Source organism: Homalodisca vitripennis, chromosome 3, assembly GCF_021130785.1.
Source record: "Homalodisca vitripennis isolate AUS2020 chromosome 3, UT_GWSS_2.1, whole genome shotgun sequence".
NCBI classification, from domain to species: Eukaryota; Metazoa; Arthropoda; class Insecta; order Hemiptera; family Cicadellidae; genus Homalodisca; species Homalodisca vitripennis.
In genome coordinates this window covers 113556796-113584209 of record NC_060209.1, presented here as the reverse complement: position 1 = coordinate 113584209, position 27414 = coordinate 113556796, and the positions used below count along the sequence as shown (strand labels likewise).

The 27414-nt window shown below is 35.9% G+C and overlaps 1 protein-coding gene across 2 annotated transcripts in view; it reads left to right on the top strand.

The window, feature by feature from the left end:
- Window positions 1–25472, top strand: part of LOC124357329 (netrin receptor UNC5C-like) — an 89750-nt gene extending 64278 nt beyond the window's left edge. The window contains exons 5-18 of one of the 2 annotated variants that reach the window (XM_046809016.1): window positions 5918–6085; window positions 8386–8403; window positions 12168–12332; window positions 16726–16764; window positions 18174–18320; window positions 18402–18641; window positions 19025–19246; window positions 19909–20075; window positions 20176–20424; window positions 20534–20680; window positions 20933–21124; window positions 21390–21469; window positions 21686–21787; window positions 23936–25472. In XM_046809016.1, the coding sequence (XP_046664972.1) occupies window positions 5918–6085; window positions 8386–8403; window positions 12168–12332; window positions 16726–16764; window positions 18174–18320; window positions 18402–18641; window positions 19025–19246; window positions 19909–20075; window positions 20176–20424; window positions 20534–20680; window positions 20933–21124; window positions 21390–21469; window positions 21686–21787; window positions 23936–24107 (2108 nt within the window). In that variant the 3' untranslated portion in view covers window positions 24108–25472. The remainder of the gene's footprint in view (window positions 1–5917; window positions 6086–8385; window positions 8404–12167; window positions 12333–16725; window positions 16765–18173; window positions 18321–18401; window positions 18642–19024; window positions 19247–19908; window positions 20076–20175; window positions 20425–20533; window positions 20681–20932; window positions 21125–21389; window positions 21470–21685; window positions 21788–23935) is intronic. The other variant, XM_046809017.1, reaches the window with a different exon arrangement.
- The last annotated feature ends 1942 nt before the right edge of the window (window positions 25473–27414 follow it).

Sequence of the window (27414 nt, the reverse complement as noted above, 5' to 3'; positions counted from 1 at the left end):
TTAGCAAGTCTTTTACTATGAGATTGCCCCTCTCAAATAGACCTATGATTTTAATAACTCATTGAGCAGATTTGAATGATAGCCATGTTCTTTTACTCATCTGAATTAATATATTTTTTCTAAACTTAAATATATTATTAATTTAATTTAATTAGTTCCAGTTTCGTCCATCATATAGTAAATAAAAAGTATTGCAATGGTGCAAAAAATAATTTTTCGAATTTCTTGGAAAATATTCATTTTGAATCAGCCTTAGTTGGAAATAATGGGGTTTCTTAAAGGTTTGTGTCGTATTTGTTCACAATATGTTTTGACGAATTTTTCGTATAAATGTAATGTACAATTTCATAAAAAATCCGCAATTTTCCATTTCCATTATACTATCATTATTGCTAACAAAGCCGGTGTATCCCAAATTGCATATGAGGTTAGTAAGGTCGGCTTAGCCTCTACATTTACACTACCACCCTGGATCTGACGATATAGTGCTCGGTGGCGGTGAGATAGATTTTACGGCAAAACCGGTATGACACAATTTATAGACATACCAAGATGTCTAGAAACATATACCTACATGTCGTAGATGGAGCTTATATTGGTATTGATAACTTACTTACATTAAAACATAAAACCAATATTTAACACTTTTATTATTTTGTGAGGCCTTTCGATATCAAGGATATCTTCTTCAGACACATCACAAAAAACACATCACTTTTGTGATGTGTCTGAAGAAGATATCCTTGATATCGAAAGGCCTCACAAAATAATAAAAGTGTTAAATATTGGTTTTATGTTTTAATGTAAGTAATATACCTACATATCAAGATAGAATTGTAGACCAAGAATATGGGTCATCAGGGAACTCTTTGTAATTAAAAATCCTTAATTTCTGAGATGAGACTGCTGGTAAAGTTAGCGTGTTACAACTTGAGGATTGATACATATTTTTCTGAGAAAGAATATGTATTTCTAATACTTTCATGAAATTGGTGTATTATTCCAATATGATAATACTATATAGAAATGCTGGTGTATTTTTAAGCTCAATTTCTAATATTGTGTCGATAGTCAAATTTCTATATATCCAGTACCACGAGGCTGATGTGATCGTAATTTCCTGGGTTTCCAATATAAGTATAGCAAGAAAAGGAGAATCAGTGGAAAGCTCAATTTTGTTGACTGTACAAAAACAACAAAAACATTTCTGGGATGTATTACATATTAGATAATGAATGGTAGAGAGATTGGGCATATGGTACAATTATTTAATGAAGTTAAGAAGTTAAACTAGAGAAATTAAATGTCGATACATGGCAATTCAGATGAATAAGACAAGAAATTTGTGTATCAACTAATCACTTATTTAGGTTTATCTAATACGCTGTAAACCATCATGAAGAAGTTGATATAAGTTGGTCTTTGTATGTTATAGCTAATCAGCTGATTGATTAGCGGGATGACAATAGTTTCCTCAGCAATACATGCTCTGATAAGATACTATTAGGTAAACAAAAATACACTCATAACTTATCTTGACCCATTGGGGGAAGCCTATGAGCAGAGCCCTATAGTCGGACGTATTTAAAATCTACAAAAGGCACATTTACTGTCTGAGTTGTAAGATACTAAATATGTATATAAAATTATAGTTTTAGTTACCTAAAGTTGTCATTCAAAAATAAAGAAAATCTTTTAACACTGTAGATGTGATACTCGTATACATTTGAACCCAATATAAATAAACCGGAGTGTTATAAAAGGGATATTTTAATTAGATATGGAGCTGCTACACGAAACCAGTGGTCCAATCTCGTGAAAACACATCCGTTTCCCATCAGCTAATGGTTGTCTGAAAATAACAGTCGCTCAATAACGGGTTAGGGTTTCCACAAACCGTCTCCTTATCTGCAATTAATCCCTTATTAGCATATAATCGCCACGTAATTGTCAGTTGTTTACCCAATCAGGTGTAATAAACGACCATTGTATTTAGCACAATGGGTTTCATGCATAAAAATTAACTAACAAGGAATCCAATTTAGATTTGCATAGCTAATCTCCGAGCCGGGAGTACAGTGGTCAGCTGAGCCGAGGTCGGTCCGGTCGTCTTCGCGTGACTTCCGCGTACCGAGTACAGAGATACGCCATCTGCTGTAGACATGTACAGGCCGGTCGGCACCTTATCACTGATAGCGCTTATTGCCTCGCCTGATCGCCCCCAGATAGCGGTGTCGAGATGGCTCAGCGTGTGAGTGAATCATGTTCATTAGGGGCGGGCCGCCGATAAACTTGCCGCGGGGTGGTTATTGCGTGTTCGAGGGTTGTACCTTCCTTATCTACTGCTGAATTAATTGTCCTTATCCGTATTCACCAGGTAACACAAGGTTCTTCTATAGTTCAGAGTTTAGCGTGCTTTTCGGCACCTTATTGTTCATTCTCTGAGAAAGCAATTCAAATTTTAACTTCAAGATTTAATCTAACCTTATTGCTTCACAGAATCTCTCTTAATTAATTAAAACACTACAAATTGTAAACCATCAGAAAAATAAAATGATTAGTTGGGTAGTGCTTGATGTAAGCAAGAAGTTGATATTAAGTTACTGGATTAAGAATACTGTGTGAGCAACACATGATGTGCATTTAGTAATTAGCTGTTTTAAACCAAACTAATATACCCAAATAATAGAAACTTGGGAAGCCGTATGAGGATATACAGATTTGTATAAAGTAATAATTTATTTAGATACCTTAAATAGTATAAAAATCAAGAACTTATTATATACTGATATAGATACCAAATAGGCTTTATCAACCATAAAATATATTTTTGGTATATTTTGGGATGAGCTGGATGAAATTATAGTTATTCGCTCAATGATACAAGTCGACGAAAAAATGTTTCAGACTTTAATCTTCAATTTTGTCACTGTCAGTATCAACAGTTTCTGAGCTATACGATATAATTAACTCATAAGTGTCAGTATAATTCGATATGACCGCTTGATTCTCACTTTGAGCTTCTCACCGCATCTTATTTCCATATCTGGTGGAATCCCGTTAACCTACGCAAACAGAAATCTCCATCGCACGGCGCAGTGTCGACTGCCGCGCTCCGCAGCACAAGCCATTACCTCCTAATGTATTTGCTCGGCTAATAGCTCCTGTGCCGTGCCGTGGCCGGTCAAGGATCTCTCTCGAATATTCATGATGGACCGAGCGGCTCCGAGCCGTAAATAGTCCGATATTAATGCCCGGCCAGCCCGCTTCGTTAGACCGGACCGTTCGCCATTAGACGGCCCTGCTCCCAACGTCAATTAAATTCAAATTATCTCCTCACGAATAAGTTTTTACGATGTAGTGCACCTTCATAAAGAGCGCTTTGGTTGTCGGGTCTATCATTTTGTAATTGTGACCTTTACTGTTAGCATTACTCAGCCGATTAACTAGCTGAGGGATGCAGACCACACACTGACCGGCGCGGCGCTGTTTCTAGGAGAAGAGATGTGAATTTGTGTTAACTGGCTGAACAGTAAAGATCAGTGGAGAAATAAGTCTATACGACCTTATGACGTATTCATACATTCATTATAATACTTAATATAGAAGCAACAGGAATTTTGCGAATATTTTCCATTGTTCAGTAACACTACCTTTCGTGATCTCCAACCTTATCTATTTTTCAGATTGATAACTATTTTAAGACATAACTAAAGATTTGGATTAAATGGAAAAATCATTGCAGAGCGTTAAATCAGGGATCACAACAGAAATGATTGGAAAATATCCTGTTGCCTTCCCCATCCATCGTCAAAAGCGATCTTCAAACAAAGAATAATTTAAATCAATTATTTTAACATAATAAAAAAGAAAGTTAATCAAATCTAAAATAAATAGTACCTGCTAAGAAGTAATTATAATAAACAAGAATTTATTAAATGACTAGCACAATTGAATTAAAATTGAGAGTGCAGGCTTGCCAGGGACCTAAGTCGTAGGAAAACAGGCGTTTTTTATCAGTACTTTGTACTGCTCATGAAGACGGCAGAATAAGGCTTACACGGGTGTCGACCTTTCCTTAAAAATGAGTTTAAAAATGTCGTAACATATATCGAGTACTTTGATCTGAGAAAGAAATAAATATCACAGTATGTAATAGTACAAGTTGTATATACTCGTACCTGGTGCATTGTATAACCAGAGACAATTGACCCACAATTGCAGACCGACACCAACATTGACACAGTCTCACTAACAATGCAGTAAGGGTCAGACCACAGTGGGTCTGTGGTCAGTAGGCGGTCTGCGGTCAGCTGTCTCGACCTGTGGCTACTCCCGGGGGAGTCTGCCCCTACTCTCTGTACTATAGCTTGTGTATCTTAGCTCAGTTGTACAGGTGCACAACATGATATCAATTACAATTCAGTTTTCACAATAATTAAACAAAATCTCCAAGTAGAGTTGAAGTTTTTTGGATGTGTTATCGTAACCAAATTTACAGTGACGTAATGGTGAAGAGAGACAATTCCTATGGCTACACCATAGGATCTGTCTTAAAATAAGTGGTATTAATAATAAACCAAAATTACCAAAAAATATGTTATTATGAAGGCATTTGAAGTATATTATTCTCTGCTATCGCATCGCACAAATCTCAATCCGTTATCCACCGTTCCTCAACGATGTTTCCTCGTCAGCGTGAAATCAGTACTTGAGAATACACTAGGTTCACTGACAACCCTCATCCAGCCTCATGACAGGAATGGCAATACACAAAAAAACCAAATGTTTTACGTTTGTATTTCTTAAAACTCCAAAGATTTGTCTAAAATAATGTATAATGTAATAAACACAATAGTTATTCCACTTTCAGCAACATAACAGTAAACCAAGAAAAATAAGGTAAATACTAAATTGAAAAAGAAATGACAAGATGGGTACTAGTATCCACAATTTATTGATGATCTCAGGCTTACTCCGTGCAGCACAAAAAAAGTAAAACAGCAACACACAGGAGGTGAAAATAAGCCGTCATATCTCTTGCAGCTCGAATAACCATTCCAACTCCCACCCCATAACTAAAAATCTGTTAGTCGTGTTTGTCATAACCACCCGAGACATATAGCCATAGACTCGCCAAGATCACTGTGAGATGACTAATTTTCACACCATTACCCGGTCTTGTTGGGCTTTATCTTCAACTAAACTTTGTGACATGCAAAAGGCTTAATACAGGTACCAACTGAATATCTTTAACATAACTGTTGTTCCTGTTAGAGACCCTAACGAGCTTGCTGCGGCGTCCGTCTTCTGCGTGTAAAAACTATTCAAAAAGCATGAGTTAAAGGTCATATACTGTGTACCATACAGCAATATAACGTTTGATATAAGTTCCCTCTCTCAACGTCGACTAGCAGTGTTCCGGGATAATCCACTCAACCAATCAACAGAAACTTCTCGTAATATAAACATTACGTCTAGTTAACTAGAAAACTTGTTTGTTGTAGTGAATGGCGGCTGGTCCTCCTAGTCTGCCTGGTCCGAGTGTAACTCTCGCTGTGGTCGCGGGATACACAAGAGGTCTCGTCTGTGTAACAATCCTCCACCTCTTAACGTTGCCACGCAGTGTTCTTGGCTAATGTACCTACTCAACAAGAACTCATCGTAATATAAACATTACGACTAGTTAAATAAGGAACTTGTTTGTTGTAGTGAATGGCGGCTGGTCCTCCTGGTCTGCCTGGTCCGAGTGTAACTCTCGCTGTGGTCGCGGAATACACAAGAGGTCTCGTCTGTGTAACAATCCTCCACCTCTTAACGTTGCCACGCAGTGTTCTTGGCTAATGTACCTACTCAACAAGAACTCATCGTAATATAAACATTACGACTAGTTAAATAAGGAACTTGTTTGTTGTAGTGAATGGCGGCTGGTCCTCCTGGTCCGCCTGGTCCGAGTGTAACTCTCGCTGTGGTCGCGGGATACAGAAGAGGTCTCGCCTGTGTAACAATCCCCCGCCTCTCAACGGCGGCCAGCAATGCTCCGGGCCAGCGCTGCAGAAGTCAGACTGCACGGCTCTCTGTCCTGGTAAGGCTCGTCTCTAGTATTCGTCACTTATCATAGTTGACACTTGCTAAGATAAAAGCCATAGTAGACTCACATCTTTTCTGTGTTCATTCAGAAAGTTAATAAAATTAGGTATTGTACACAGGTAATTTACCCAAATTCTCGTCATTACTTAGAAATGTGGAGTACAGTAGTATAACAGTTCTATTAAACAATTAAATTTAATATACCCATAATTTTGTACCAGATAATAGTAATGTCTAAATAAACTCTGTAAACTTGTTTATACCCAGTGGATAGTAAATCTATATTTTTTAACTCATATAGATTAACGAGATAATTTTGTTAGTAAAACCATATCATCAATTATAATTAACCATTATTATCACTTTATGTTAGCGCTAATAACTCTGACCATGCTATGCAAAGTATATCATCAGAATCTTAACACGTGCAATACTATTCTTAAGTTTATATTTGACCTAGGACCATTTACAAGAAACATCATTTCCCAACTAGGCTAGTTATTTTTCTTTAAGCCTTCGAACATAATTGTGATTTTAGATAAAGTGAGGTTACAACGGCGAAATATCCGTAATACACTTTGATGACTTAATGTGTAAAAAAAACTCGGAGATATGTTTAAACAATAGAATATTTATTTATATGACTAGCAAGAACATAATCTGGAAGAATGCTAGACTGAAGACTACACTAAAGTCTCATAAGTGCATTATAGTGTAATTTTTATGCCAAGATATGAATTATGGACCTTAATTGGTCATTATGGATAAATTGTAACAGAAACTTATTATCTCACTGAACATGTTCAAATGTTATAAAAAAACTACTATAAAGATCCTCTGGGGAAGGTTTGGACTGATTAACGATGGGCCTTCATTAAAATCAGTTACCCCGAGTAAATAGATCAGTTCCCCATTAATTATCTCGCGGCCGGGGACCACTCATTCTCATGGCTGTAAGAAGTAGGCCCCGGCGGGTAACTGATCGCCCAAACAACCCGTAAAACACCAATTAACCGTGTCTAACGAGATGTTGCTGGTCCGTAGAGTCGTCTGTCCCACGAACGCGGGTCTTGTAAACCTAACAATGCGACCCGCTCTTTTAATCACTGGAATCTAAACAAAGGAGTTGGTTACACGGCCTGTCCGTGGACCGCAAGGTGAAAACCGCCTGCCCGATGTTTCCGTTGTTTGTTGATCGTTAATCGACGTTCGCGCACTCGTCCAATCAGGTGCTAAATTCCTCGCTATACGGTAGTTATCCGTGTTGTTACACTGATGTGGGGTTTGTTCCCACAGTGGTTTGGTGTAATAATATTAATTAAAGACAAAATTACTACTTTGGAGTGGACTTTTCTCGTCGTTAACCTTGGGAAAATGTTTAACGGATGATGGTGATAACATCAAACCATTATTAAAATTACGCTAAAACAGTAAAAGTGTTAAAATAACATTTCAGTCAAGGACATGCTGTGAAAAGATCAAAATCACAATTCACAAATTTGGAAATAGAGTAAGATTATTAATTATATTCAATAAATTTATCATGAATTGCATCCATTAAAAGTACACGAATTGGTGCAAATACTCATTAAATCTAATCAAATACTCAAATTGGCTTAAAACAAAAACATTTTCTCTATAATGATGTCGCCCTCTAGAAGTTGGTTATGCAATGAACTTATATAACAAACCCAAATGTCAATATAAATAATTTAGGTACCATTTAGGCAAACTAGTATTTTTGTGTCGTCAAATATGTTATATCACAGTATTAATATTCCCATTGTATAATGTGGATATAATATATAATAGATCTTTTCACTCACAATACATTTTTATCTTTGTAAATGTATAATATGAATGGTCTGACACATAAATATCATCTAGTGTTTCTCGTTATGACATCTGATTTTACTCTAAAGAATATTTTAAATGGTAAAATGTGTCATTTAATAGTATTAATACTTTTGGTACGATTTATTTCTTAGGGTTATTCCTCCATCGCTATTACGAAACCCTTTGTGTGCTTATACAACGCAAATTGGCCTTTGGCTTTTCATACGTATTCTTTTTGGGAAACTGGTTTTTGAAATCTGGTATTGTTTGATTACGTTACTGGAAATTGTTTTGCTAGTATATTTTAATTCTACATACAGGACATTCTCTGTTAAATTTTGTTGCATGATGTTGCACTTTGAAAGAGAACTGTGCACGTATATACAGTAGGGCAATTGTAAGTAGACCAGGGCAGACAGAATATTAATTGTATGTGTTTGGTTGTTACTGCTGCCCAAGAGGAGGCTCTGTCACCGGGTGAGTACACACTGTAGCTTTCCTGCTTGATTAACCTATTGATAAGTTGGTGCGGTGGCGTAATCAATTGATACAATCACCGTAACGAGGTCATTACACTCAACACTCTCCGTCTCTGTCACTCCACAGCTTCTGTCGCTGCTGAATACGTAGTTAGTCATATCGCCTTTCTCCACTTGGTTCCTAACTAACCGGCTAGTAATGATTAAGGATTACATTTACGGTCCAACAACTCTTCACTTCTATTCCTATGAGTTGTTTGTTCTTACTTCGAAACCAACAAGTGTATATTTATTATACCCGGTATTGTCTGAATTGAATGATGATTCAGTGAATTTTATGTATTTTTCATTTTTCAGAAAGTGTAAGACTAACAATAAATACTTTTACTGGTAAATAATTTTTTATGAAAGTTTGCTTTAATTGTATCAGCTTCAATAAATTTCAGACAAGTATTATGTATCATCTGCGTCTATTGTTAACATTTTATAATTAAAGTATATGGCCTATACAGGATATGCATGGTAAATAAAACGATGTTATTGATAATGAAAAATTACTTTACACATATAACAGCATTTGTTAGTTTTTCAAATGTAATATGCTAACGTGAATGGAAAAACATCAGAAAACGACTTAAATGGAGAAAATTAAAATTAAAAATAATCCCCGAAAAGCAACTACTAGTCAAATGGACTGTGTGACTAATGCTCCCGCCCCCAGTGCGTAGCGGCACAGAACATGCTGCCGCAGCCCAACCAAAAGCATCCCTCGAGTAGCACCTATCATCAATGTTCTGATGTCAAGGAGAACTTATTGGAAAATAAAATTACTACTTAGACATTACGAAAATGATAAAGAAAGTATAATTATGTGTGAATAATAATGCCCCACAAACCAGGTCATTACTTCGAGCTGTGGACAATCGTCCGTCATCTTCATTTCTCATAATGTAATTATTTCTAGGGATCCTTAATAAGTCTGCTTTTTCTTAAATTATTCATCATGTTGGTATAAAGCAATTGTTAACTTGAATATAATTAGGCAAGACATCACAGAGCAAAATCACTGAAAAATCTAACTGGTCATCATTTTTCGTACGTTAGTTGATAAGGAGACTGATGGTACTTAGTGTTTTCTAATGCTCTCAATATATTGTTTTCTTTTTCACGTAATATATCTAAAATTTATATTTTGTCTTGCAATAAAACCTATTTTAATCATAATGATAGTATGTTTAGTTTTTACATGGTGTAACATAATATTTAAAACAGACAAAGTACCTATTAAAATTTGACTTCTAATTATATTGAAACTCAACTTCAGTAAACACAAATAAAATCTGGAGGCTTGGATTTGTATCCTTACATCCTTGCAGTATGTCAGGAACACCTGCCGACACGTGACATGAGCCAGGCAGAGTGCAATGGTGTGATCAGTTTCCCAAGTGAAGTAAGTGTCTGGCAGCGCGGGCCTTCTCCACCCTGGCGTAATGTAGTGGAAGATATCAAGTACTCCGATATCACTCACTAATGGTTACACTCTGCGTCTTACCGCTTGATAAAGCCGCCTCCATTGATTTATCGCGCCTCAACTTCACTTGCTTGAAACTTGATAAAACTCGTATTCAAACATTTATGGGTTCTACGATTTGCCCCAATGCACCGAGTCGCTTACGGAGTCTAAGGAAAGATTGCTATTGATATGTAGGATATTCTTAAAAAATATACATCCATATAGTAACAAGTCGCCTACTATTTATTAACGATCTGAGACGTATTTCTTAAATTTGTGCATAAAGTTGTCTATATTTTTCTCCGTCTATGCAATAATTCTTGATAGAAAGGTCATAGAGACTTAAAACTTTCTGTAAAGGTTCCAATGATGGGAACTCTCTTGAATTGGGATCAACTTAAAAGTTCACAATTTAGCATTGGCCTTATGGATAACCATGATGCAACTAAAAGAAAGTACACTGATCAAATTAGGCAACAATCAAAATATAGTTAAAGTTAATCATGTAACGATTTTCATTAAGTTAGCAACACGTATAATAAATGTACTTTGTTGCATAGATTGGTTTCATGTAAAGGTGGGATATTTTCGCTCCTGTAATGTTACTATGTTGTGTCGTGTCCTTATATATTCAGTTTTATCGGTTCATTCTTCTATGTACAATGAAAACACTTGAAAATAGAACTATTTCATCTAATCATGTTCATTTAGTCTTATAAATGTCGTCGACTAACTTTTCTTAGATAAAATACGAGTACACTCTATACATCAATGACTAATGGTATACTTAAACTCATGTCGCTAATTCATTTAGTTTCGTACTAGTTGTATCGAAAATTATAATTTTTGTCATATACGCATTGTATCCTAGAAACATAAATACCTATAATCTATTTCAAAGGTAGGATACAGTGACAATATAGGTATTAGCCCTCCCAATAAATATCCAATGAATGCGTGGACACCGATGTATTCGGTATGCCGGATACACATGTGCACTTTTCACCACATTCCGTAAATCAGAAATAACGCCGGGCGTTGGTTGGGGTTTAGAGTGGATCGATCCATTGTTTTACAACAATCGCGGAACGCTTGCCAAAGGCTGAGATTAGTTTCAATAATCACACCTCCACCGGCACAGTCATATTTTACCCGCACAACAGACAGTGGTGAGCCCACATTAGTATGCGGGTTGAGAAATATTCAAATGTCTGGTGAAAACAATAACCTGCTTTATAGAGTGAAACAAACGGCGAGACCGCCCTCTGCTGTGGATTCAAGTACTTGTTATTTATCGTTTATACATGTGTTTCACTCTTGGACAATATATCTCTACTTTGTGACTTTTATCTGATTTCACCAGAGAAACCTTTTTACTCCGAGTGTTTTATTTGTCATATGCGATAGTATTGGTGATGGAAAGTAGTCATATTTAGTAGTGATACAATATCAGTTTAGTTTGCCTAGATATTGATTTAAAAATAAATGTTTCAACGTTGATTTACCCTCAAATTGAAAGATGTTAAACCTATTTAACCGACCACAAACTGGAGGGGTTTATACAATTCGACTTCTTTCTATGTTCCTTATTTGTGTATGTCCATAGATTTTTATGAAACTAGTGGACCGATTTTGATGGTTTCTTTGTAATTGAAGAGGGCTGCCCCGTGTGCATGGTCCAATATGTATTTTGCAAACAAGATTACGATCTTTAAAATAAATAAGAATTTAAACCTTTACATCGTTATATTATAATATTTATGCAGATTGTTTATAAAACATCAGCCTATTGCAAACGTTTTTCTTTGTTTGAATTTTGTTGTTGACGATGGAAGGATTAAATTTACGGTGTTACTGATTTTTTTGTGTCACTGAACGATGGCAAATGTCCGGAAAAACTTTGTTTCCTACGCAACTGTCCTCATGGTAGTACTTAACAAACTTTCTGCATAACTGCGCCGAAAATAATCTGAGTCCAAAACCTTTTTCAGTTATCACAAAATCACCTACATTTTTCAACAGAACCGAAGGAATATTAATCGCATATTTTCACCTTATCACTATTAAATAGTTGTTTTACATCGAATTTTGTACTGATTATTTGTTTCAACAACCTAAAATATATTGGAAATTAATATTTTCCGAATACTTTAATTTAAACTTTAGGGGGCAACAGCAATAAAACAAAACTTTTTTACACCATAAAATGTATTGTAATTAACATTTTAAGTTGGATATGTTCTTTGCAGCAGTGGACGGGAGGTGGTCAGCGTGGTCAGGTTGGAGCGCCTGCGGGCCGGACTGCCGCCATCACAAGAGGAGGACCTGCTCCAACCCTCCACCATCCAACGGCGGCAGCTACTGCCAGGGCAAGGATACGGCCACTGCCAACTGTACTGGACCTCTATGTGTGGGTAAGTAACTAGCACATTAGTATGTTATAGCAGATTGGATAGGTGTTTTGACGAAGAAGTTGAATATAATCCAGCCTCATGGTGGCAGTAATCGCAAGAGTGGAGGGCGGCCAACACCACTAATTACATTATAGTACAATTATTTAATTTTAAACCGTCCGTATTTGAAATCAGTAGACACGTTTAATACGTATTTAATAAGAAGGATCCAGGAACTTTACTGTAAACAATCTTCCAGAGATAGAAAAATCTAGATAGATACGAGGTCCAATCAAAAAGTATCATACCTTTTGGTGCAACGTAAAACTGAAGTTACCTGAAAAAAGCTCGCGTTAATTTTCTTCAAAATAAGCACCCTGAGAAGCACCCACGATTCCAGCGACGTTTCCACTTCTGGAAGCAGTCTTGAAAATCACTTTTCGGCATCGCCATGAGATCAGCCGTCGTTTTTTTTCATAATTGCTTCTCGACTTTCAAATCTGGTGCCTTTCGATGGTTTTTTGAGGTGGGGGAAGAGCCAAAAATCGCATGGAGCCATATCTGGAGAGTACGGGGGCTGAGGAACTTGCGGAGTGCCGTGTTTCGCCAAAAAAGTTTGAATGAGCTGGGAAGAATGAGCTGGTGCATTGTCGTGGTGTAGCCGCCAATTTTGAGACGCCCACAAGTCAGGTCTTTTGCGGCGAATCGCATCTCGGAGACGACGTTGGACACTTAAATAGTACTGTGCATTCACAGTTTGACCCTCAGGGGCATATTCATGGTGCACAACTCCACGGTGGTCGAAAAAAACAGTAAGCATCACTTTGACATTGCTTCGAACTTGCCTTGCTTTTTTTGGCCGAGGATCCTGGGGAGACTGCCATTGTGATGACTGAAATTTGGTCTCAGGGTCACATCCATAGACCCAACTTTCGTCTCCAGTTATTATCGATGTCAAAAAGTCCGCATCATCCTCACAACATTGCAGCATGTCCTCGGCAACATCCAATCGTCGTTGCTTCTGCTCGACTGTCAGCAATTTTGGCACAAATTTTGCGGCTACCCGGCGCAATCCCAAGTCATCCGTTAAAATTGCTTCAGCTGATCCGAAACTGACATCTAACTCAGTACTTACTTCCTCCACAGTCATTCGACGATTTTCACAGATCAAAACTTTTGCTTTCTCGATGGTTTTCGGAGTTCGACTTGTTTTTGGTCGGCCCGAACGCGTGTCACTTTCTGCCGAGGTTCGACCACTTTTGAAACGGTTATACCACTCTTTAATCTGCGTAACACTCATTGCCTCATTTTCGAATGCTAGCTGAATTTTCCGAATGGTCTCACTTTGTTTTTCTCCGAGTTTCACGCAAAATTTAATGCAATAACGTTGTTCCACTTTTTCCGTCATCTTCACAGTTAGAGAAAACCGATACGCGCACTTGACTTATCAGTACATACAGAACCGTCTCCGGCGAACCAGTCGGGGTATCAAGATAAGACTTTGTACCTTTCCTTATCATAGTAGGAACTATTGTCGCAACAAATCTTATCTCATTATTGGCAGCAGAAGCCGCGATACACGACGAGGTCGGATACTTTTTGATTGGACCTCGTATTCCAGTAACCAACAGTCATGGATTTTGGAGAACGTTTTTTATGGAGGGTGCATGCATGTAACCCCTCATATAACATTGTAATAGGAAGTAACACAGAGGTTTTGGTCTACAAAAGTTACCACGGAAGACTTTAGATACTGGATATTTCCAAATATAAGTTCAAAATAACGTATATTTTAAGAAGTAATGTAAAATAAATTTGAAAATTTGATTTGAAAGTCCATTTTTTCAGATGCATGTTTCTCCCAAAATATTCTATCACAGTACCGCAATAAAAAGTTCAGTCCTCTTATTGATTTTGGTTTACTTCTCGATTAAAACTTATGTCCTCTGAAGAAGAAAAATTATTTTATTGTTTAAAGTTTCTGGGTAAAGTTGAGTCGCCTTCTTCCCTTGGAACCCATGACATTATTTCGTCAATATTTGGATCTGGAAGCTAGTCTTAACAGATTTTAGTTCTGCTAGGATATATTTCGCTTTTGTGATAAATACCCTTTTTTAAGTAACCATTATCAAACCAGTTAAGCAGAACCTAGGTAAAGTAGTATTTAAGGAAGTAATTTCCGTGTATTGTCTACGATTTACTACATTAAAAATCATTGGGTTAACATCCCTATTGAATTTTATATTGAACAATACATATATTGTTCAATACATTTGACGTTATTCTCGGAGGAAATTGGAACATAATGCGAGGAAGCTATTCAAAATAGCGTGTATACATGGGGATACAATCTAATTACTATGACTTGCCATGGAGATGCTAAGGGCAGTTTGGTAGTGTATGGTAGGATCTCGCGTGACGTTCCTTGTCTAAGACCTTGTGAATGTTGTTTCTCAGCTTACCGTTCAATGAAGTTATTAATTTTCTTATTAATTATTTAATCAAATTGCGCTATCAGAGTTCAATTTTGTTACGATATAGTTTTTTTATTTCTTAAATATTTTTTAAATAATGAGCCATTTTTAAGATTTTTCAAGTGGCCAAGTCAAAATGTCTGCAGAGTGGTTTAATGGTTTAACCCAATGCTTAAGAAATGGAAGACGTCCGGAGTTCATGTGGAAAGTCGTAAACAAGTGGGACAGAATGGTTTGAAAAAATGTTACTTACAAGTAAAAATAAAATATGTACAAATAATAAGAAAACATATAAATAGTGTTCTTAGAAATAAGAATTGTTTATTTCTGTAGTTCTAGGAAAACTTTCGCTGTTTATGTCACTATTTCAATAAAGAATTCTCTAGAATGTTATTGGAACATATTCTGGAGCAACTAATACTAATACTTTTTTATTCTTGGAGCTATTCTGTTATGTTAATAGCTTACATTGTAGATTTGGGAATCCTATACATTATAGATGGGAGTTTATCCTATCACTTTGACTTAAGTTAGTGATCTCAAAACACTTTTGCAATTCGCGTTAGAGCTTCAAGTGACACTTCTATTAGTGACCAAATGGATTCGTAACCTGAGATGTCTGAATACATAAAAGATAGTTCGTCCCTTACCATGACTGATCACCATTACCAGTCTAATACTGATTACTTAGAGTGAGTAATGATGATAACGATTTAAACTGTAATATTAAAGTTTGAGACAGTAATTTTTGTTGAAGGCAGCACGAAACACATCATAGTGTAACAATATTATGACGTAATGGATTGTAGAGAGGGTGTTTTATGAGTATGACTTACATTGCCAATTTAAGGGAAAATGTTACGGTTCATGTTATCCCTGTAGTGGATTACGTTAAATATATACTTTAGCGTCAGGACAAGAAAAAGTGCTGAGTTATTTATTATTGTATAGTATAGTTATCTGGTTTTATTCAAATTACTATAAAATTACTGTCATTAACGATATTAAATAATATTCCTAGGTTTACACCAGATTTCCAATGATGCTCCTCTTGAAGGTCACAAAATATCGTTTTGTTATCAGTAAAATAAGTGTAGTGTAAGATCTTTATCTCATTGATTATTAGAACATGTTTCCAGTTTATATCTATGTCGTAGGGTCTTTTCTTGGAAGACACTGGAAGTAGTCCTAGACTTAAAATATAAAAAGTTGAATAAAAATGAATTTCTTTCTTCATAAGAAGACATTTCAGTGTTCGTGTCAACATTTTAATTGCAGTTCTTTTACAAACAAAACTGATTCTGGAGATATTTAAACAGGAGATGAAGTTTCTACCGATGACTATGAATTATCTCAGTGATACCAGGCGACATTTCTTAAAAATAATTTAACATTCAGATGTGCTTGACTATAATATGGCTATAATATGACTATAACATGATGGACATTTTCTGAACCATTAAACCTTTCATAAATTTACTTGGAATAAGCTATGCTTAACTTGAGTTTTGGACGAGTATTATTTGGATCTTGCCTATCAACCTATCGAGTATTGTTTCTTGAAAAATCATCTTCAGTTTTAATTGAGACAGTTTTACTTGCCACTTCAAAAGTTAATGAGCACAACATTTCCCAACAAGAAAAGATTTCAGCATTTTACGTTACCAAAGTATACAAAAATACGATTACTCGTATTCACGTATTGTGAAATATCATACATATATAGGAGAAATTATACATTGTAATAAATACGTTGTACAATCTGTTCGTATTATCAAACAAGGCTTATTATTTTGTTATATTGTTTAAGTAATGCTCTGTTGTTTGTAACGTGTTTAATCAGGTAAGCATTACGAAAAATAAAATAATAATCATAGTTTAAAATTTATTTGTAATAAAATCTTGCAAGCTTACTAATTGGTTGTGGCACTATTTTTCAGTAATGCGCGATGAACCGAGTTCCTTGCTGACTGAAGAAGGTAATTTAATATTTGCATTATGGTTATAATATATTTAATAATGTAAAAAATTACTCTCTTGAGATTGTTTCTTTCAGCATGCAGCATTTTAACCATTTATTTTTTCTAAATTAAGGATTTTCAATAATTTTTATTTTAAACCGATGAAAAATGTTGTTGTTTTGTTTTAATGAGTACAATTTAATCTAACTCTAGAATGCGTTATTGAAAACGTTTTAAAAGTATAAGGGAAGAGATAAAAGTAGTAATAATTAAATTTATTACTGAAAGTTAATAATCACAGGGAAATCTCAAAGACATTAATTAATAAACATCACTGGAGGCTTTCGAAAGGGCATTGTTAAGGACCGCTTTATACAACAAATCATTGAGAGGCACGGCAGGGACAAAAATATCTGAGATTTACGTGCCTGTAGGGGCACGGCGTCAGAAGGGCGGGAAGGGCGCAGGTACGGGGACGTGACTGAGAGAGCTTTCCTCCCCTGTAAATAAATACCCCCTTCATTAGATCAACCGAATCAATCTATTTTCTCGCCACCCTATTTCAATCCCTTTTGTAATATGGAAAGTGATAGCGGCCGAACATAATACTTTGGAGCTGTCAGGTCTTTCTTTTCCTTTTTCACGAAGCTCTCCCGCAGAGCATTCTCTGATGTAAACCTGCATGTTTTTGATGGTGAAATTACTTCAAGATATTTACCACAAAGGCAGACGTGTTTTGTTAAAAAAATATTTTAAATTTAAAGCTTCTAAAATATTTAACAAACATCAAAAGAAATGTCAACAAATTAAACAAAAAATAAAATATCTCACAGTTACCTAATATTTTAACAGATAATATTTTGTAATAAAATACCCGTCTTAAAATTTGGTAACATAATTGTTAATTGTATAATTCTTGTTTACACAATATTATTTTAATCAATATTACTGTTTCTCATATGTAGGTAATGTCAATGCCACTTTATTTACTATTACTGTTAAAGCTTATCTGTACGAAACAGCCAATGAATTTTTTACCCTCATTATATTGATTAGTGACGGTTGAACTTTGTTTACCAAATTGTTTATAAAGGAGTAGTTATCTTGTTAATAGGAGTTTGACTGTTAAAGTGGATATATTGTATACAGTTCATATTTAGCAAATTTTAGCTATCGTGTATTGTAACATAATAAAACGCATGTATAAATTCTTATAAGTAACATATATGAACATTTTTTATAAAAACTATCCTTATTGTTTGATTCTTTTCTGGTGTCTTTTTTAATTTAATTTAATAAGTATGCAATTATTAACGAGGAGGAAAATGTTTTATTGGTATTTCGTGACAGCATTTATTAATAGACCAATAATGTTTCGATTAATACAAACTATAAAGTAAATAAACTAAATGTGCTGTACATTGCAGCGAGCAATGCTGATGCCGACATGAAGGTTGCTCTCTACATCGGTCTGGTGGTGGCCTGCTCAGTCTTCAGTTGCATCGCTACTCTTCTGTTCCTGCTCCACCGCCGTAAGGGCAGAGATCACAGCATGTACAACATGGCAGTGTCCGGTGAGTCCTTCTTCAGTGTATCAACACAGATCAACAGCATACTCGCGTGTCCACGTTTCTGATCGCCTTATTCTTCCTCAGAGTATCAACCGGAGTATCTGCCCAATGAAGAAAAGAAGACGTACCAGGTAGAACCTCTTCAGCCGGACCTCACTCGAGGAACTGTCATTCCCGTAGCCGTCCCCAGCTGCTACGAGTACCCCTACTCCGAGACCGTGGACAAGTACCCGTCCATGCAGCGCTCCTACAGCGACCATCACTACGACGTCCCCCATCTGCACAGTCCCTACTCGCAGAGCCGCAGCACATACTCAGACTCATGTAAGGGCTTGTGATAATACAATAATGTAGATCACAATACAGGCACAGACTTCAGTGCTGAATCGTAATAGAAGACTTCCATGTTTTTACAGTCTGAATGTAATCTTATTTTAAAATAAGCACGATAAAATATTGGTTCAAAGGATATCGTAATTAAATTGACTTCAATGAATAATGTCTCGACGTTTTGTTTGAGATTGAAATGTCAGTAGTCGTTTGACCTTTAGAACCTTTAATTTTCCACTCCTTATTCTTGTTTAACAAAACAGAAAATATGTAGTCCTTTTTATTTTAACATTTAATTAACTATAAAAAAGGGTTTCTTTACAGTATTAAAATAAAAACTATAATAAGGCTATGTTAATGTGTGTATTTTTGTATAGGTTCCAGTGGTGACGGTTCATGTAAGAGCTGTACCTCGGTTTGCGGCCTCAGCGACTCAGACAGCGTAGCTACTGGAGCTGTAACGTTTGCAGGAACCCGTCTTTACTTACCGGAGTCCGCAACGTCTCTGACTATTCCAGAGGGAGCCTTGCCCAAAGGAGTCAAAGAGCAAGTCTATCTCGCAGTTCTTCGAGAGGACCGTCACAGGCCCAAGCTAAGAGGTAGGATTCTATACACATGAGAATAAATATAGCAAACTACAAAACTTGATTTAGTAGTTTTATTCTAGAAGGTACAGGCTTTCCGGAGTAATGAAAACTTATTTCAGGTTTTGCGGGCGTAATAGAAATTCTTTTCAATGAATTATATTTCCAGTGGAATAGTTAAGTTTTCCTTGTTCCTCAAATAACGATATACTCGTATATATAATAATCTGAGAAGCCTACTTTGGTCATAAAGCGGTACTTCCGACCATTGTATTCTACTTCCACTCTATTATATTTTCATCGGTGCCATAATTGAGTTTACCTTGTTGCGTAATATGTCTGAGAAATACTTTTTGGTGAGTATCTATTTCCGGCTTTTGTAATAATTGCCTTCTGCAGCTTTTCCAGCGTCATAGTTATACTTCTCCGTGTAAAGGGTAGTGTAAAAATTCAAACTTCCGGCTGTACCTTAGTATTCAATATACGGAATTTAGTTTTAATATTGTAAATCTTTCCACTGTAAAATTGCTCTGTAAATAGTGTGGAGACGCATAGACTGAAAAGAACTTTTGGGACCACACTAATTTACTGACTCAAATACCTTTCAAATCATTTAATATATAACTTGTTTCCACTTTATTTTAATCGTTGAACAATCTTGTGTGTTTCTATGACAGAGGGAATGACACAGCTCAGTCCCGTAGTGCTGACAGGTCCAGCCAACGTCACACTGAAGAAGCCCGCAATCCTCAGCATGCAGCACTGTGCCAGCCTGAGTCACGGTCACTGGAGGATAGCTCTGTGGGGATCAGACACGCCCCTCGATCTCAACCCTGTCTGGCATGTAGGTTACCTTCAATTTACTTTCAAACTCCAATGCGAGCTGTTTATGATTATTCTATCATGTCATAACTCCGGATTTTACCTGAGTAATCAATGTACAGGAGGTGGTCACGATAGAGGAGGAGACTATCAACACGCCAGTGTTTGCCCAACTGGACGAGCGACATCTGTTCTTGATGACCGAGCGGTTGACGAGGTTCGTGTTAGTTGGAGAGGCAAGCAACACTTCTGTCGAGAGACCTTTCAAAATTCTAAGGCTGGCGGTCTTCGCACCCCTACCGCTCTCCCCTCAACCCCTTGACTACGGCGTGCGCGTGTACATCCTGGAGGATACACAGGCGGCTTTGGAGGTGAGTGGAATGTTTGAACATTCCTAAATTAAATGCTTTATTGTATTTTTAATGGAATTGAGTTTAATATTGTGTTCTTTATTACTAACTTTTTGATGGTTTCAATCAGGGTGTGGTGCAAATGGAGAAGCAACACCGTGGATGTTTGATGGACAAAACTAAATCACTACTGTTCCAAGAAGGAGGTGCCAATCTATGTTTAAGTCTCGAGGACATCAGTCCTGGCTGGAGAAGCAAGCTACAAGCTGATTATCAGGTATATACAATCCTATTTTGTATCCGACACCACTAATATTTATCTTGTTCATCTATTGATATTTTAGTACGTATTTAAAGTTTTAAAATCTTCATTTAACCATTTATAATTGACTATTTACATTAAGTTGCAGTGCAAAAATGTCTTAATTGGGAATTTACCACGATTATCATAAACATTGTTCAAATTATTGTATAAAAGAATAACTACTTGTTTGGAATTGAGTAAACTAACAAAAATTTACTGTGCTAGGAGGTACCGTTCCAACACGTGTGGACTTCTAGCCAGAACCACTTGCACTGTTCCTTTACCCTCGAGCGGACCGAGCGCATGGCACCTTCTGTGTCCTTCCGTGTCCTCGTCAGTCAGAACGGCTGCCACTCCCAGAGGCTCGTCTTCAGAGTCAACTCCGATCTCTCCTCTGACTCCACCAGTTCTTCCTTCGTAAGTTGATCACGGACTGTTTCTATTATTGTCAGTTTTCAGCATGATTGTTAAAGTTTTTAAATAAAATAAACTAACGTGAAGTTTTAAAGTCATAGTTCATTGATATCGTCCTCAGAATACTGAGGAGTGATAGTTATGAGTCGTAATCTACATAATCACTAACTCTGCAATACTTCAGACTGTAATGTGAGTTCCGTTCATGTTAATGATAACTAACTAAACTAACTAACTCTTAAGGATCATCTGTTATCTGTTTACACAGGGTCCGCAAGGATGTCGAACTGTTACAAGCAGTAGTGGATGTGGCTCCAGTGTGACTACCTGTGACACAAAACCATTCAAGTAAGTTTATACCTAATAATTCGTAAATAATGGCAAGTTTTAACCTATTATATTTCTACGTAATTTTTTCTCTGTGATTTCATTATTACTATGTATGGCATTACCTTATGTGAGGTAATACAATCAAATGCACCCTTACACTTTGACTTTGACGTTATCTAAGCTGACGTTATCCATTGGTGTGTTTGACCATATCGACTTGGGTTAATGTTGCAGGTTCGGCAGAACGCTGAGGAGGCAGTTAAGTCAATGTCTAGACCCGCCCAACACCTCATGTAACGACTGGCGGATGTTAGCTCAGAGACTCAACATCGACAGGTATTGCCTTCTGTCCTTTACTTCCTGTACAAATTGCTTTCGTGTACGCTCTTACATAAGTAGACCCCAGTTATCTTGTTCAATGAAACAATAAAGAATATTACGATTATATCGTTAATTAGCAGGATTCGTAAAATAATACATTTGAGAAAATCAGACAGAAAAATATGACGATAGAGCAATCTTTTACAAGAGTACGCCATTCCAAATATGTGTAATTCACAATTGATACTAAAACTTGTGAAGGCTTACAGTACGCTAATACACACAGTTAAATTAATATAAAAACATTTAACTTTAAAATTGGTTCAGTAAAATGGTAGTCATAAAAGCTTGATTGGTTTTTCCGGATAGGGGCGTAAGATTACTAAATAATGTAGTAATAAGAAACTGAAATAAGAGAGACATATATGAGAGGGAAACTTTGTAAGGAACGATGGCACTCAACGTCGCTCTCACAGGTAAGGCGCATTGGGCAGTACGGCTCTCACAGGTAAGGCGCGTTGGCCGGTACGACGTTGTCATATCCTCCGGAGGGGCCTTCACGAGGTTGACTCGGAGCCCAAGCGTTGTGATAACCACTAAATTGCAGAAATACTTCACAACAACAGTCTCTGGCATCGGGAGGACAAGTGATTAGAAAAGGACCCACATCTGTCCAGGGCGAAACGAAACACCGAGATAAAGAAAGAGAACAAGACGGATTACATTTTGAACGACTGGGAATCTTTACCCCGAGATAGAGAGAGATGTTGAAGACCTTTGTCCTTGGTCACATAAGGAAAAACTACTGTTGGGCAGCGTGCCGGGGCGTTATATCGACCGATCAAGTTATCTCAGGTTATATCAATTGTTTTTGCCAATGTATGATAGCTATCACGCTTTGTCCATAGTGCAACTCAACCCAGAGTATTGGTTATTTAGATGAGGAATACAAATACAAACCAAATTAGTCTTAACAATTAATTATACTTTCGGTTATGATTAATAATTACGTTGATAAAAGATCACTTACAATCTTTTGCCCTGTCTCTCTTGGACGCTCAAATATAATTTCTGTAAAATACGTACTTCTCATTTTCAAAATAGGCCTTTCCATGAATTTATTTCGCTAAGCCAGCGCAAGTCCCATATCTCCATATGACAAGATTATAAAGTGACTGTTAGTGTGCAATTTGTTTACAAACTGACTTCGTTTGATCAAACCTATTACATAAAATAATGAAGTCTAGTAGAATATAATATAAATCTGCATGTTTCCGGCAAAGTTATTTCCATCCTGTCCTGAGGTAGACGTGTGTTGTTGCTGAAATCTGTTACCTCTGCACACAATTCTTATCTGAAAAGGCGAATTGACGCCGAAACAGGTCACAACGCAAAATCGACAAAGAGCTTATGCTCACAGTTTTGTTTACAACTGTTGTCAAGATGGGGTTTGGTCAAACTCACGGATCCCAAAAAGGGAACTCATCTCATTTTGGGACTTACTCACTTGATTGACAGATCCCAAACGGGTAACCGACTTACGTTGAAATGGGAAAAGCTTAAACCCAGTTTCCGTGATCCTATTTTCGTTCTTTTCCAAATGCCATGTTTAATGAGTAATGATCTTTCAAGTACGACGATGTTGAGCAGTACTAGCTGAGGACGACAATTTTTAAAGACCATTAGATATTTTGTCAACTGTTGAGCTCCGAAAGAACGAAAAAAGGATCACGCAAACTGAGTTTACATTTTTTCCGACTTTGCTTCGAGTAACTCGCTCGCGAAAAGGTTTTTTTTCTGAAAGACTTCGGTTGCCGTTTGAGATCCGTTAGTTAATTGGCTCTGTCAGAGATCATTTACCCATTTGGGATCCGTTACTTAAGTGAGTTTGACCGGACCGCTTTTCGACAATTGTAGTTGCAAACACAACATGGGCGTAAGCTCTTGTCGATTTTTGCGTTATGACCTGTTTTGGCTTCAATCCATTTCTTCAGCTACGTATTTTCTGTAGAAGTAGAACATTTCAGCCACAACACACGCCTACCCTAGGACAGGATGGAGATGGTAAGAAAGCATCTTTGCCACAAACTAATACTTTATTTTGCCAAACATCTGGTTTCATGAGTTAAACATTTTCAAGTACGATGTTCATGAATATTTCAGATACTTAAACTACTTTGCAACGAAGCCGAGTCCCACAGAACACATCCTGGACTTGTGGGAAGCCAGGCACCGGGAACCGACGGCCGTCACTGACTTGGTGAACATCCTGAGGGTGATGGGTCGGAGTGATGCAGCGGCGCTCATCGAGAAACAGCTTGGGCCTTGGCTCTAGACTAGCGGCCTAACTGGTGGACATAGTCATCATTAATTGATAATGATAACGTGAAGCCAACGATAATGTGTCCGAGGGAGTACCTATTGAGGTCTCGCTTACAACGCAATTTTCTGGTACAAGAGGCTGTTTGTAGACACGTATTGTAGCGGTCGATAATGTAGATCGCTTTTCCAGAAATGCTGAGAGATTTTACATCCCTGATACTAATTTTGATCATGCTAATATTTAAAAACAAATTTTTCTTCAGTAATAATTTTGTATAATGAAATATAAACTTCATAACTGTTTCAGTTACTGACAGTACTCATGGATTACTCATATAAAACACTAAAGTTCCTAACTATAGTAAATATTCTTTGGGTTTCTTATTATTTTTCGCTACATTTTCCTAAATGAACTGCTATAATAATTTCTTGTGTAAAGTAATACAACGAGAATACCTCTTCACGAATTTATCTTGGTACATAATAATTTAACTGTATGTATTATGGACAAGCTGTACATTTCTAACTATATCCTAGGTTAAGGTATGTAAAACGATTTAATGTACATGGTCGCAGTATAGATTCAGTGTAGGTTGCAGGTAATCAGGAAGTGGGAAATTATGTATATCTTTATGTAATCACAGCGGTTATACTGGACTATATCCTAATAGCTACAGAAGGCAGAACACTTAAAGTGAAGTATAGCTATTAGAAGTTTTGCCCATATTTATTATTAGGGTTTGAATTTTTTAATTTTAAAATAGTACTAATATTTTTATATACCTTTAAAAATTGAGGAGTGATAGATACGTTTTATAAAACAATGTAACATACGTTCATTCAAACAGGAATACATGTTTCTTTGGCAAGACTCGTATTAAATGTTGGTTATCGTTTTAGATTCTTAGAATTTTGCAAGTCCAAACAAGATGGTGCAGTTAGCGTGAATCATTTAACAGTTTTAAAATAGTGTAAGAATTTAAAGTTTGATAAAGTAGTTCCTCAGGTAGATGACTGCCAAACGAAGGTGACAATGTTCCAGACTTGTTCAATTGAACCGGAATTGATTGAGTTGGTTCTTTAATGATGCCTAATCCATAAAATATTTTTGTATTTCTTTTATAGAGTCAATATATGTGCATAGTGTAATAGATTTTTATATTATTTATTTGTGAATGATTTTGTAGGTCTTTATTTATGACAAAGAGATAACAAAGTTGCTCTATGTAACTGAACATATTAGTATAGTATTTGTAGATTGTTGTACAATAACTGTAAAGGAGATGTTCGTGTCTTAGTAGGAATGTAACAATGTACAAATGTAATGTATATGTACTGTGTACATAGGAATCAATCAATAAATATTTTTTACAAGACATCTCTGCATTTTGTTTACGCCTTCCGATCCATTTCCCCTAGTTTAATACTATGAGATATTTATTCTTTGTAAATTAGTTCAATTATTCAAATTATAAATTATTATTTGAGAGGAAATTCATAATAACAAAGGGACATCTGTTTATGCAAATTTAACAATCACAGGTTTCTCCTGAACAATACACAGACAATAATACATCAACAAATACATATTAGAAAATACAATTGACAGATATATAATTAGTATCTTTAACTGTCACAAATATTATTTCAGTGCAATCTTGCAATTTGATAAACACTTCAATTTACTAAAAATCGTTTTAACTATATTCTTGCATATTTATTTATTACTAAATGTAATTACCAAATTATTCAATGTTTTATATTTTTTAAAGGCCTAACATGTTATACCAGATAATTCAACTGTCAATAAAATTTCCCTTAAACTTAAAGACAATAACACTGTCTTAGTATTTGGAACTTTACATTGATAAACAAGTCCTCAATGAAATTACATATAGTAACTATGTAATTACTTCTCTGAATGAGATTTACAGATGAATTGTATAATACATTGTGATAATTCATCCCAGATTAAGAATAGGTATGAATAGGAATTAGAATAAAAACTTATAATTACTATACTTGGTGTCAAAATTATTCCTGTCTCTCTGATAGCTGTATTATTTAAAATGAGAGCGCAAATGAAGTGATAGCACATTATCAAGATCTGGGTAAAATAGTGTTCAAAACACACCAACATGCAGGCAAAAAAAAAAAAAAAACACCAACTATATAAAAAAATTCCATGAACCAGGAAGTTCAACAAAAAAATCAACACACAATAAAATGGACCCAACACGGGTTTATTTTCCTGTGAAAGTATGTTTTCAATGATATTTCATATTTAAAGCCTCAATGAAATAAAATTGTACCAAAACAGGACCAAATAAATATTCGAATCTCTACGAAGAAGGAAGTACAGTCAAAGCAACCACTACATGATTCAACTGACACAAACAAGGAAATTATCTAGGGAAAGGGCGTTATCAAGCTTTTCTTGTTTGTATTGAATCACCTTTGTGTACAGTATTTTATCCTTTCGCTCTAATTTTTCCAAAAGAAGTATAATGTAGAAGAAAATATATTTTCTAAAGAGCAAACAACTTGAACATTAGAATGTTGTCTAATTACTAACAACTTTTATATGAGTACAAGTTTGAAATGAAGGTTTAAGAAGGAAATTAAACCTTCAAGTTCTTTGACGTACTATTCCGCTTCAAATGGGCGCAGTTTACTCTCGACTGAGACAGACCCAATAATGTGCTGTACATTTTCATAAGTTCTCAAGATCACTCTATATAGAACTGCAGTACCTACATATACAATATATTTGGACAACTAGTATACATTCGTTTAAAATGAAAAATAGTAGTTAAATAAAAAACCAAAACCAATCTTATACAATATAAAGAATTATAAATAGCACCACTGGAGTAGAAATATATGGCAACCATCGTAATTTTCTCATTCAAAATTTAGTTTTGAAGTAAATTTATTACATTCATTTATTTTCTTGTCCCTTGGTTTAGAGATATTTTATAGTATAGGAAATTACAGGAAAAGCAATATTATAGGTTTAAATTTGTTTTAAATCTTCGAAAAAACAGTACGCAACATCAGATAAATACAATTTATGTTCTTTCCTTCCAATTGTCTGTAACATTTAAACGGTTGTATTGTATTATAAGGTGTATGACATTTGGATTCATGAATGCACTGTATTGAGTAAAGAATAATGGATTGAGCTTTTAATTTTAAATCTTTACTTTCCATTTGAAAACAATCTTTGAAATAGTTCATTGAAACTCGAGGTAAAACACAAGTAATCTTGTAATCTGATAAGCTTAAGCAAATGTGTCCTGCAAGGGAATAAGGTAAAT